Source organism: Chanodichthys erythropterus, chromosome 17, assembly GCF_024489055.1.
Source record: "Chanodichthys erythropterus isolate Z2021 chromosome 17, ASM2448905v1, whole genome shotgun sequence".
Lineage (NCBI taxonomy): Eukaryota > Metazoa > Chordata > Actinopteri > Cypriniformes > Xenocyprididae > Chanodichthys > Chanodichthys erythropterus.
Genome location: NC_090237.1, coordinates 7,258,292 through 7,271,604, shown reverse-complemented (window position 1 = coordinate 7,271,604; position 13,313 = coordinate 7,258,292). Strand labels below are relative to the sequence as shown.

The 13,313-nt window shown below is 37.7% G+C and overlaps 1 protein-coding gene across 4 annotated transcripts in view; it reads right to left on the bottom strand.

Moving 5' to 3' along the window:
* Positions 1-13,313, bottom strand: part of tenm4 (teneurin transmembrane protein 4) — a 183,067-nt gene that overhangs the window by 165,735 nt on the left and 4,019 nt on the right. The window contains exons 2-3 of one of the 4 annotated variants that reach the window (XM_067364762.1): positions 12,893-13,165; positions 11,627-11,634 (exon numbers count right to left, since the gene is read on the bottom strand). The exons of 2 other annotated variants lie outside the window; for them this stretch is intronic. In XM_067364762.1, coding sequence (XP_067220863.1) covers positions 11,627-11,634; positions 12,893-13,165 — 281 coding nt within the window. The remainder of the gene's footprint in view (positions 1-11,626; positions 11,635-12,892; positions 13,166-13,313) is intronic. One more of the 4 variants, XM_067364761.1, reaches the window with a different exon arrangement.

The window sequence follows — 13,313 nt, the reverse complement described above, 5'->3', positions numbered from 1 at the left end:
CTTCTTTTATTTATATACACTCAAAGTAAAAACATAATGTTGTGCTTTTTGTAAAATAAAGAAAACTAACATGATGCGTGATCTCTCCTCTCCCTCTGAACGAAGTCCAATCTGATAGTTCTCAGAAAATGAACTGTAACTTAGTGAATACTAATCACAGAAAAATTTAACTTATGTCTAAAAAAACTTTAAGATGTCATGTTTTAAATCATGTAAGTCAAATCGAAAACAAACCTTCTGTGTTTATGTAATCTGTATGAAAAGAGAGCCATGTCAGAAATCCGTGATTCAGCTCATTATCCGCTAATGCGGCCACGCCCACGGAGGGAGCGCTATTCAGAGGCAAATTCAGAGGCAGTACATGCATTCATCATCTCAATCGTGTATTTATTGTCTTGAAAAGTGTTTATCTGGATGTAAAAGTCATGGTTAGCGATCTCTAGAAGACATACAGTTAGTTCCTGTTTACTTTTCTTCTATGGATGAATTTTAGATGAGTTTTTGTTTCTTTAGCGCCCTCCTGCTGCTGTATGAATTGGAAACTCCATTCATGGAATAGCCTCTTCTTCCTTTAGATGAATTTGTGGACTAAAATGCACAGAGCGCCCTCCGACTTCAAGGATGAATTGAAAACACCAGCGCTTATAGTAATGACAGTGAATAATACATTAATATAACTCCTCTGTATAGAAAATTGACATAAGCATATGAGAATCCAATATTTCTCCAAATGTGCATGCTTTTAAACTAAAAGCCTATATTCAGACTCTTTGCATCACAGAAATACATTATATTTTAAAGTATAATATAAAATCATTACTTTATATTGTAATAATATTTTTCTGTATGTTTCATATATCATAATGAGCTTGAGACATCACATAAGGTTTTTTTCACAGCCTACCTGACTGAAATGCCTCATTAATATGCAAGTCATTTCAGCTCATTACTATCCAATTCTTTTGTCTTCTTAGGTGAGAATGGCCCATTTTCAGTGGTGATTCACGCCTCCTCGCATACTGTGTTTCTTGGCAAAACGTGTCTTACAAAAACTAAATCAATATATTGTTTTACATGAAGGAGTAGGCAGCATAATTTTTACATAATTTTGAAGCAAAAACTCTAGTTTACAACCTCCAATACCCTAAAGTCTTGTGAACACAGATTTACTATACTTTTTTTGGCCTTATTTCAGTGACTTAAGTTTTTTGTTTTTTCAATAACCACGCATAAATGTTATTCCTTCAAAAACACAAACATGTACGTACATGTTCCTCACATATTATTGTAGCCTAGTTTGTGCTGAATACAGTGTAATGACACTTTTGTCATTTATATGTTTATGAACAAATGAAAAAAGCACAAATGTCAGGGCATGTCAAAACTTCTCCAAGCCCCAAATCAGCCTCAGACTCCAGAGGGTTAAAAAACTGGTCTGTTTGCTGGCTTTACAATGGTTTGAAGATTTTTCATCTGGTCGGCTGGAAGACCAGCTGGCCCACAAGCTAAACCAACTAAAGACCAGCTTGGCCAGGATAAGAGACAAGCTAAGACCAGCTAAGGCCAGCTAAAACCAGCAAAAACCACTTTAAATCCCCTTTTTGGGGGGTAGGACAGCTGCTATTATTTCTTAGCATTTTGCTATGCAAAGGCTAAAGAGCTTTGGCTTGGTTTCTAGGGATGCTTGGTGGGTGCTACTGACCCAAGTCAAAGAAACCTAATGCAAAATCTCAATTGGATTTTCCCATTTTAGCATCTGCTAGCTGATCAAAAAGGAAAAGCACACCTCTCATCAATAATTTGAGATACAATTCATATCCAGAGTGTGAATGGTAGACTGGTTATCAGGACTAGTTATGAGAGTTGGGTGTAATGCACTACTAAGTAATTAATTACCATAATTTAAGTACTTTTCCTGTGAAAAGATTAAGTAAGGAATTACGGTTATTTTTTTTATTTATTTATTTAATTATAGTTACTTCTGATGTAATTGCATATACTGTATAGATTATAGAAAAATTCTATATAAAACTATAATGGGTTTAACATCAAAATGTTATAATTAATATTTTAGATTTCCAAAAAGAAAGGCAAAATAATGTTTGCATTTCCAGGGAAGATTCTTAGCTGTTATTAAAAGAAAAGGTCATAGCTAAAAATGGCACATTATTGAGTAAGACTGCAAACCGTTGCTGTACCATTACTAACATGAAATACGTATTAATATTGAAGCTGAAATTCAAATCAGTTCACAAGTGCAAAAAAATAGCATATAGTTTATTAAGTCACATTTGCACCTCACATAACACTCATGAAGTCACGGCCAAAAGTTTGCAAACACCTTATTTTGTTTGGGTTCTAATAAATATTCTCACTTACGTTTATTTGTCTTTCACACTACACTTCATAAAGGTGTTAGCATGTGAAATGCTTCAGTGAAAAAACTCTGCAACTAAGACATTATTACACTATTTAAAGAGCAAATGTTGTGATCTCAACAGCAAACAACTTCAACTCAACAACTTCAGGTTGGGTTAACATGACCAGAGTTATTTAATATAATTTTTACAGTAGTATTTACTCATATTTAGAATTAGCTTTTATTTTATTAGGTTTTTAGTAATTAGTTTAGTTTATTTTTAAATATTATACAGTTCATTATAGTAATCAAATTTATTTTTGCTGGCCAATTGTATTGATTTTTTTTTTTTTTTTATATATATATATTTCTATTAAGTATTATTTAATGTTTTAATTTGAATAATTTTAGTATTTAATTATTTTAATTCAGTTAGTTGTTAATGCAAGACTTCTAAGCTTTTTCAATTCAATTTTTCAACACGAAACAGAAAACACAGCAAAAGTGTAATTGTCTTTTAATAGCTTTTTCTTAGCATTCAAAGCATCTTTTTGTCTGTTCACTGTTCAAGGTCAGGCTCTGTAACCTCATCTCTCTGTGACTGCTATTTCACACCATTGTACGCCATACTGAAGCCCTCCTGTAAGTGAGGAAATGTCTCATCTGATAGGAGCCTGATTTAACTTCACTTTGTGGGTTTATAATATGGTGGCAGTGCTCTGGGAGAACAGTTCAGAAGACAAGTGAGGTGAGGGAAATATCATGCTCCAAATATGAAGCCTGCTTGTGCTTCCCTTGGGGTCGCAGGAACGGAAGTGCGCCTTTAATTTAACCAAACTGAGTGGTTGAAAGAAAATGAATCGCAGATCGTCATTTCAAGTTCAATTCAGATGCAAGCGAAAGACATGCAAGTCCAAGTGGGTGAGCAGTTTACTCTGTAATTAGTCTGTCCATTTCTTTTGGTTGTGAACATGAGTTTGTCACACTGAGAGGATAATCAACTCAAAAATCTTTCAACATGGGCTCATTGGAAAAATGTGTTTCAACCAACATTTTTGCAAAACTCCAAAAATGTGCCTTTACTGTACATACAATTCACTGCAGTTTCCAGCTAAAATAAACACTAGAGGCAGTACAACATCAACAACTTCTAATCATTTTCACACAAATTATGATTACAGGGCTCATTGGTGACTTATTTTTGCACAGTTTCCGAATCCCACTCAGAGTGATGCGAGTAGTACCGAAGGGGTAACATTGGTGCCGTGACCCAGATGGGAGTGAGGCCAGCTAGTAAGAGCTGTGCGAGTAAATCTTACTCCCTTTAAGGTAATAGCATACAATGTTATGACCTCAAAACACTTTTACCATAGTACATGATTTGTAAACTACTACATTTTGACATTTGTATCACATAACCAGTTCCATATGTTTGGCTTTTCTGATGTAGTAAACTTGCTCAGTGGCTCACCTGGTACAGTACTGCACTGTAAAATACTCAATGAGTTCAGACTTGTAGAAGCAAGCTGAAAACCTCCGGTTCTACTCACTCCACTCCGAGTGGGATTTGAACCAGCATTTCTAGCATGTGAGGCGAGCACGCTAACAAGGACACTCTAACGTCAGCTGCTAGCGCACCTCTTGAGGCCAAGGGAGTAAGATTTACTCGCACAACTCTTACTAGCTGGCCTTTACACTCACCCCCTAAACCTCGGTCCCATCCGGGTCACGGCAACAATGTTACCCCTCCTGTTCTACTCGCACCTCTCCGAACAGGATTTGAAAAGGTGTTTCCGGTGTTAGGCGGGCGCACTAACAAGGCATTAAAGACCGCAGCTTCTAGGGTCACTTGCTATTGCACCTCTTGAGGCCAGTGGAGTGAGGTTTACTCGAAGAACTCTTACTAGCTTACAGTTACATTCACCCCCCTAAACCTCATTCCCATCTGGGTCACGGCAACAATGTTACCCCTCCGGTTCTACTCTCACCTCTCCGAACAGGATTCAAATGGGTGTTTCCAGCATGTGAGGCGGGTGCACTAACAAAGACATTAAAGACCGCAGCTTCTAGGGTCAGTTGGTATTGCACCTCTTGAGGTCAAGGGAGTGAGCTTTACTTGCACAGCTTTCACTAGCTGGCCTCCGTTACATTCACCCCCCCTAAACTTCACTCCCATCTCAGTTACGGCACCAGCGTTACCCCTCCGGTTCTTCTCGCACTGCTCCAAGTGGGATTCAAACTGGCGTCTTTGTTAATAAGGATGCTAAAGACCGTAGCCTCTAACGTCAGTCGCTAATGCTTTACTAGCTGGCCTCTGTTACACTCACCCCCTAAACCTCACTCCCATCTGGGTCAAGGCACCAATGTTACCGCTCAGGTTCTACTTGCACCTCTCTGAACAGGATTCGAACTGGTATTTCTGGCATAGGAGGGCACTAAATACTGCAGCACTAACAAGGACGCTAAATACAGCAGCCTCTAGTGTCACTTGCTATTGCATCTCTTGAGGCCAGTGGAGTGAGGTTTACTCAAACAACTCTTACTAGCTTACAGTTACACTCACCCCCCCTAAACCTCATTCCCATCTTGGTCACGGCAACAATGTTACCCCTCCGGTTCTACTCTCACCTCTCCGAACAGGATTCAAATGGGCGTTTCCAGCATGTGAGGCGGGTGCACTAACAAGGACATTCAAGACCGCAGCTTCTAGGGTCAGTTGGTATTGCACCTCTTGAGGTCAAGGGAGTGAACTTTACTTGCACAGCTTTCACTAGCTGGCCTCCGTTACATTCACCCCCCTAAACTTCACTCCCATCTCAGTTACGGCACCAACATTACCCCTCCGGTTCTTCTCGCATCACTCCAAGTGGGATTCGAACTGGCGTCTCTGTTAATAAGGATGCTAAAGACCGTAGCCTCTAACGTCAGTCGCTAATGCTTCACTAGCTGGCCTCTGTTACACTCACCCCCTAAACCTCACTCCCATCTGGGTCAAGGCACCAATGTTACCACTCAGGTTCTACTTGCACCTCTCCGAACAGGATTCGAACTGGCATTTCTGGCATGGGAGGCAGGTGCGCTAACAAGGCACTAAATACTGCAGCACTAACAAGGACGCTAAATACAGCAGCCTCTAGTGTCACTTGCTATTGAGGCCAGTGGAGTGAGGTTTACTCGAACAACTCTTACTAGCTTACCGTTACACTCACCCCCCCTAAACCTCATTCCCATCTGGGTCACGGCAACAATGTTACCCCTCCGTTTTTTCTCGTACTGCTCCAAGTGGGATTTAAACTCAAATTCAATCTCTGTTAATAAGGATGCTAAAGACAAAGGCCTCTAATGTCAGTCGCTAACGCTTTACCAGCTTGCCTCCATAACATTACAACGGGATACTAGTAAACAAAGCAGTTAAACTAGCTAATAACTTGTTTTTTTTTTTCCTCAGGCCTTTTATAAGCTGAATGGACATCTTTGAAAATATATTGGTCAGTACATTCTTTGGTAATACCACGGTAAATTGATGTTTATGCATATGGTACAAAATGATTACCTTTTTCACATGCAAGCACATTTACGTGGTACGCCAAGGTAAATTACAATCGCACTTTATTTTAAAGTGTGTTGGGTGGGCACAGTCATCATCTTCCAAGCTCAATATCACCATGACATCCAAAACTAATTTACAACGAAATAATAATAAAAAAACAAAAAAACACCCAAGATAAACAATATACCCCCCTTGCTGCCAACCAAGCACGCTGTGCAAACCGTAATTATCAAGTCTGTGACAGATGCCCAATGGAGCAGCATACACACTATTAGCCAGATTGAAGCTGAGCATATTTTTTCGAAATGAGACAGATTTCATCATTAAATGCCCAAAATGAAAGACCAAAACTCATATCCCATGAAGAAGTAACTTTAACTGCTTGTCTGCTGATCTGAAAGTTACAGTGAGGCTATATAGTAGCACATTTGTCTCATTGTCAACATCCCCAATTACAGCAACACTGATCATTCCCCATGAGCCCCTCTTAACCTCAATCTTTCAGCAGTTCAAAAGCAGTTCAAAGTTTCCGGCGAGTTCTAAACCTCAGAAGTGACATCTTATACAGCCTCTGCAAAGAACCAATGCAGAGGCAGTTTCAGTCAAATTAACCAATTATAGCTTCTCTGCTTCAAACAAAAATAAGGGAGAGCGATTGTAGATTGTGCCGTGTGTGTACATCAAACTTCTTTTGTGATCTTCTGATCCCAAAATCAGAAGCCCTTCAAGTTTGTGCTGCCGTTTTCAAAGTACAACTGTCAATTTAGGATACACAAACAACTGCAAGACGACACGCAAAGCAAGAAACAAAGGCGGAAACGCTAATCCAACACTCCCAGGGTTCAGATTCTATTTCCCAAAAGCTCAACATGTGAGCTGAGCCCCATAACAGGCATTTACTCATGATCACATGGGAATATTATCAGTTATATGGGTCCCAGGGAAAAATGCTGACAGATAGCACCAGCTTAATCATGCATTAAAAAATACGTTACTGCCTCTAAGAAAATCATGCCACCTCACGGTACATTCTGTGTCTTTTAAACAATCATTATTATGACATTCAGAGGTAAATATTAAGAATAAGAATACATTATTATAATAACAACAACTCAACTATATCCTCCTACCCTAAGTGTTATTGGTCTTTTAGCAAGATAGTCTCTCAGCCAAAGCAGAATATTAACATTTTCATTAAAAGGAGAAGGATGTGGAGCAAAAAGAGGTCAAGGGCTTTGCTCCTGGCACATCAGTGTTATCAAATCCCAGTCATTTCTCCTTTAAGCAAACCACCCTTTCCAGGAGTTGAAATGTTAATTTTCAGATTTCTATCACATTATTTAACCACTACGCCACCACATCACCTTCAAAAATGAGCAATTGAAGAAATCGATTGAGTATGTCATTAAGATCAGCCCAAGATTGTAAACAAGTTTAGATATGACTATCACAGCCATTTTGAGCTGATGAATGTCCATTTATTTGCATTCGATTTACACTAACGACCCGAACTTCGAACGCCACGTATTATGTTACCATGTGATGTGGCCGTTGCTGAAAATATCCTGCTGATCAATGCAACCTCAGCTTTCCCTGTCGCCCATGTCGATCCACTGAACAAATAGTTCACAGTTTGATAAACGTGAAACTGCACATTGGTGTCTTTTTTGAAGCTCTATTCAGCCCTATTCAGTGTAATTGCATGGAAAAGAGCAACCAGCACATTCTTCAAAATATCTCCTTTTGTGTTTCATGCAAAAAAGAAAGCCATACAGGCTTGGAATGCCATAAGAGTACAATTTGGCTTAACTAATGCTTTAAATATGTGAATTTTTGAGTTGAATTAAAATTACAATGCTTGAAATGACCAGTATTCTGGTTTACTGCAAACAGAGAGTTGTGAGGTCCATTGCTTGTAGCACTTACAAATACCTATAAACCTCAGCCTGTGAAGGGTATGTGGGCTTCGATACAGTCGCACGTTGCCCCGAGCAGCCCTTACTGTATGTCTAGAATAAGGCTCGGCTTGCTGCTAAAAGATCAGCCTGTGCTCGATCAAAATGACTCAGCATTGGGCCTGACTGTTAGCGCCTAAGGAAAGCTGCTCAGACATGAGGGTCAGTCTAAGCAGGTTGTACAAACACACACAATTCCACAATCTATTTGATCTGTGCTACATGACAATGGATTATGCTATATCTAATGAATGTACCGTTGCCGAGATAAACAACACCATGTTTAACAGCGGAAAATGAAAGCTAATTGATAAATTAATCTGAGTGATTCTGAAATTCTCTTTATGTACCAAGACATTCCTCCGAATTTTTTTTTTTTTTTAATCCAATGAGCTCTAAAATCAATGGCAACGTGAAATAAGGAAAGCATTATTTATTTATTTACTTAATTGAATCTCAATCTGAACTAATGCTTTACAATTACTTAAATGGTGAAATCTCTTACATAAAAGTATTTTAATGTTGTATCTGAGGGTAACTGAATATTGAACAGTTACAACATTTGGTTACCCATATTATTCATCTCCTCTTTTGTGTTCAGCAGAAGAAAGAAATTAAAGATTTAAGGTGCTAAAATGACTAAAACTAAAAACATAGTAAAAATAAATTACAGTTAAATAGAACTATTAAAAAAAAAAAAAAAAAAAAAAAAAAAAATGGCAAAAGCACACACAATTACCAAAACAAAAACTTAAAATGAAAGTATGATAAAAGCTATTATGAATAAATACCAAATAATACTACAATAACACTGAATATTATCATATGACATATCCAAAAACCTTAAAACTTACATTTTAATTAATGTTAGCATAATGTTAAAGTGATAAAACACAACTAAGTTGGATAACTCAAATAGATTTCAGTTAACTTGCCATTTAAAATGAATATTACCACACATTACCTCAAAAAACTGTAAACGCAACTGACGTTTCTGCTTGGATGAACAGAATAAAAAGCAATTTTGAATTATGTCTGCTTTACAACAGTCAAACAGACGCCTAAAGCTGCGAATAAAGATATACACAGAGGGCATTTTCTTTTCACAGTCATCAAATCCAGTTTAACGCACATTTGGGTTGGCCTCACCTCGGCGTTTCACGATGTTCAGACAGACATATTCCATTTTCTTTTTAAGTCCATCACTGATGTCTATGCATAAAATGTGATGCAGCACAAAGGAACACCTCTGTCGTTTTAAATAAGAATCTAATAGCTAAAATGACGCAGGCTTCGGTACAAACAGACTATTTGTAGGCTTTCAGGGAGACTGTGGAGCAAAAGGCAATTAGTATTTCGCTGCCGGGTCCTTGATGTGTGATTTCTAAAGGCTGTTAGAGGCACTATCAGAGTTTGGCAGTGAATATGCATAAGGTAAATTGTAAACGAGAGCGTGATTAAGACCTAACTAGGCTGCGGATATAAAGAGTGCCAAACTCAAGTGCTTAAATGGTAAAAACCTTAAAGAAAGGCTTGTGATGTAACTATGGAGGAGGATATCTGCTAAATGTTTAAGGTCCAGACACTAAAGAACATTGCCAGGTGGTCAAAAGAGCCTCAAGTCTCAGTAACTATGTTTCCATCCACTTATTTTTATGTGCATTATGGGATATCACATAAACAACAAGAAAAAACGTTGGATGGAATGCCAAGATGTGCATAAATTCTAAAAACATGCATTAAAAGCGTTCAGTCGAGGTGAATACATTTTTATCTGATAAGAAGTTTAATTTAACTGAATAAATCCCTCGAAGGGCTTTGCCTCAGCTGATGTGATTGGATAACTAGCTTAACCAGCGGACCAATCGCATTGAGCAGCATCTCAAATGTTGGTTTGGTCATTCTGAAAATGCCTGAGCCAAAGTCTGTCATCAGAAGGATTTAAATAATGCCCATTTTTTATTACAGATATTTTTTTCTCCTAAACACGTGCAATGAGAATTCTACTTTATTCTCAAATGTTTTATGTGATATTCCAATTTTTGCGGCAAAAAACAACAAAAAAACAACAAACGAACAGTAAAATTTACAAAAATGTAATTGTAATAGTAACAGTTATGCTTGAAATAAATAAATAAATATATATGAAAAGATATATATCACTGTACTATTCAATTATTGAAGTTTAAATGTTAGCAAATATGTAATATACTACAAAAATATATATAATTTACTACAAGTTTACTGACCTTCCATTAAAAACAGTGGCTACATATATATGCTGATGTTTTTTTTTTTTTTGTTGTTGGTTTTTTTTACAAATTCCTCTGAAGTCTGTTAGTCAGCACAACTCAAAGGCCATTCGTGAAATATCATTTAACTGCAGTTTTCCAAAAGGTTAATTGTATTTTTCAACTTTAAGAGATGCTTATCCTGGTTTAATAAATGTTTAAGTCCTTAATGCATGAAATAAACAGCTAACATTTATATTTCCAATAGGAAGTTCATACTTCATATTTCATGCTGAGAATTCCCATATATTCCTGCATTTCTCTGGGCCGTTCCTCTTGCGTAATCAGGCCCTGCTCTTGACAAGTTTCACTGTGACACTGTCTCGGTACAATGTGACCTTCTATGCGAGCAAAGACACTCATTGGGCCCTTGGGGACCATTTGGAAGCACCAAGCTTGAGGAGGATGGATTCAGGATGGCTGCCTGCTCTGTTTAGGCCTCTAATCTCATCACAGAGCATCTGAACACTAGCTCCGACGTATAGACATGCCTTGGAGATTATTAATGAACAATGCAACATACATGGGTTTTATTGCAGTTACCATAAGGATAATTCATAAACATCCACTTATGCAAATGCTTGGTTAAGTAACTACAGTGCATGAATAAATAAAGAAAAAATAATTTATTCATAATCCAAAAATGCTACTTTTCTGGAAACAGAAAAACACTGTATTTCCTAAATAATTAAACGTTGTATTGCCAAAGTTGATATTGTGGGTTTATATATGGTCAAACACTTGGCTTGTATCATTATATTATAAATATTTTACCAAAATCAAGCTCAAATGGATTTCTGACCAGCAAATTTCTGAGAATTTTGGACTTTGTCAGTCATTAAAACAGCCACTTCTGAGGCAGGAAGTGCATTGCATTATGTTTTCATCAACTTGCAGGTTATAAAGTTCACTGTAGCTATGTGTGTGCTCAGTTTTATCTGTCATTTGACCAAAATCTCATTTTATTAAAAGATGAAGTGCTACACACAGGGTATTTATGATCATATTGGCTATGACTTGATGACAAATGCTAGACTAAAACACTCTTCTCCGCTCCTCAAATACATAAAACATTAGACTTTGTATATAAAGTTTTTCTTGAGTAGAGAAAATGCCATACTAATTCAAAGAACCAGTTCTTTATTTAGCCTTGCATTGCAAACAAGCAGATATGTTGCAAAATATGTGCCACACTTCATTCAAGATGGAGGAGGGTGGAGATAAGAGGTTTGACTGAGAGCTTGAGGATCCAATGGAGTTTAGTGACAAGCTCTTTTTAATATTTTTCATTGGTTAAATAGTTGCAAAACCCACAGACAGAGGTAAAGGGTGACCAATAGTAATGATTTATGGGGAAAAAAAAAAAAAAGAAAAAAAAATTTCACGATAAAACACAGCTATGAACGCTTCACCCAACGGTTCTGTGCATCACTACACAACACCCTTAGCAACCACTCTTAGCAATGTAAACTGTATGTTCTCAATTGATATTGTTCATTGAAGCTTACTGTATTATGTAGAAGAGTATTGTGAGAAAGAGATCGAGTGAGAGAGTTTATTACCTGCATTCAGATTTAGCATTTTCCTTCAGGTCAGTCCTATGTTCACAATAAAAAATCTGTTGGAATGTCCGATGTATTATCCTGTCCTTTTAACAGTTAAGGGGTTTTCCCGTGACTGACAGCGCTAGTCAAAGCATTTGCATCTTGTTCCTTCAGTTGTGTTGTTCCGTGTTCGCAACAATTCAGTCTTTTAAATGTAAAAGTTTTCGCTACTGACGCACTGATAAAGACAATCTTTGCCGCCATCTAATGGCGTAATAATGTAATTTCTGTTGCTGATCATGGTCAGGGACTATTTTTTCCGGCGGAAGGAAGGCTTTAGTGAAAGTTTAATTCATGAAAGTTGCATTGATACATATTTTTGGTTTTAATATTTGTATTATGTGGTAACCGTTTTATAAAAGTAATAAGGTACTCGAGGCTAGTGTTTTACCGTGAATAAGTTATAGCTGAAGGAGTTGCAGGCACTCTGCTTCGTGTCGTGCCTAACAATGCCCTTCAGCCGTGACTTATTCACAATATAGCACAGCCTCTTGTACCTTATTGCTTACATATACTTTATATATATATAGAATGCAGCAGAGACTCCCAAGCTTCATACTAGAATTACTGTATTAATAATGAATTAATCTCTATTCACAGCAGAAATAGTACGCATAATCCATCTGTAAATAAAACAGAGTACTGAATTAAATCCAAATTTGTGTAAGAAAGGTCACCAGATAATGAAATGAAAATTATTAGAATTGTCGAAGTCATGGCCTTGCAGAAAGTGCACGTGCTCCGACATGAGTCTCTTTTGTAGGCAACCTGAGTTTGAATCCAGCATTTGATTTTTAAGTTATTTAATCTACAAAAAATATCTAAAATCAAAGTTTAAAAAAGTAAATATTTCATTTACATCAATGGTTTTGCTTTTAATACTGATATTATTTTGATCCAAATGTGTCGGGGGGGAAAATACCATTGCTTTTAGTTTAGCTTTAAAGCACAAGCATTTCAAAAACCAAACTAGAATGTACCAAAATCTGCCTCTACAAACCACAAATCATTTCCATATCACACATTCAATCTGAACTGACATGGAGCTAAACTGGAGTCGTCCCTCTGTGCCTGGTGACCTAATCCTGCTCTCAGCCGAGCTGTGAAGAGACCGTACACACATTTGAACTCACCATTTTCTGTATTTTCATGCTCTGTGTCAGTAAGGGTGAGGTTAGAGTTGGCTCTGCTGGAAAGGCAGGAGCTGCGGCCGGATTTGGTGTTGCTACGGCCCCAGAGTCGGACAGCGTGCTCAGGGGACACAATGCCATCCGTTTCTGTGTCAGCGTCTGATCCCACACTCACGGAGTAGTCGCGGTGGGGAAGGCCCATTTCTGTCCGATATGCTACCATATGGGGCGGCACGGGATCTCCGAAGGCCATGTCTCTGAGAGAGAAGTCCGCCCCTGAAACAACACACAAGAACACAATGAGAGAAAATACAATCTGTGTTATGCATACAAGAACAGACTGCAACGGTAGGGGTCTGGAAGCATGGATTTTCTCCATCTCATATCATGATTTTAAACAATAACGTAAAAATATTTCTAGAAA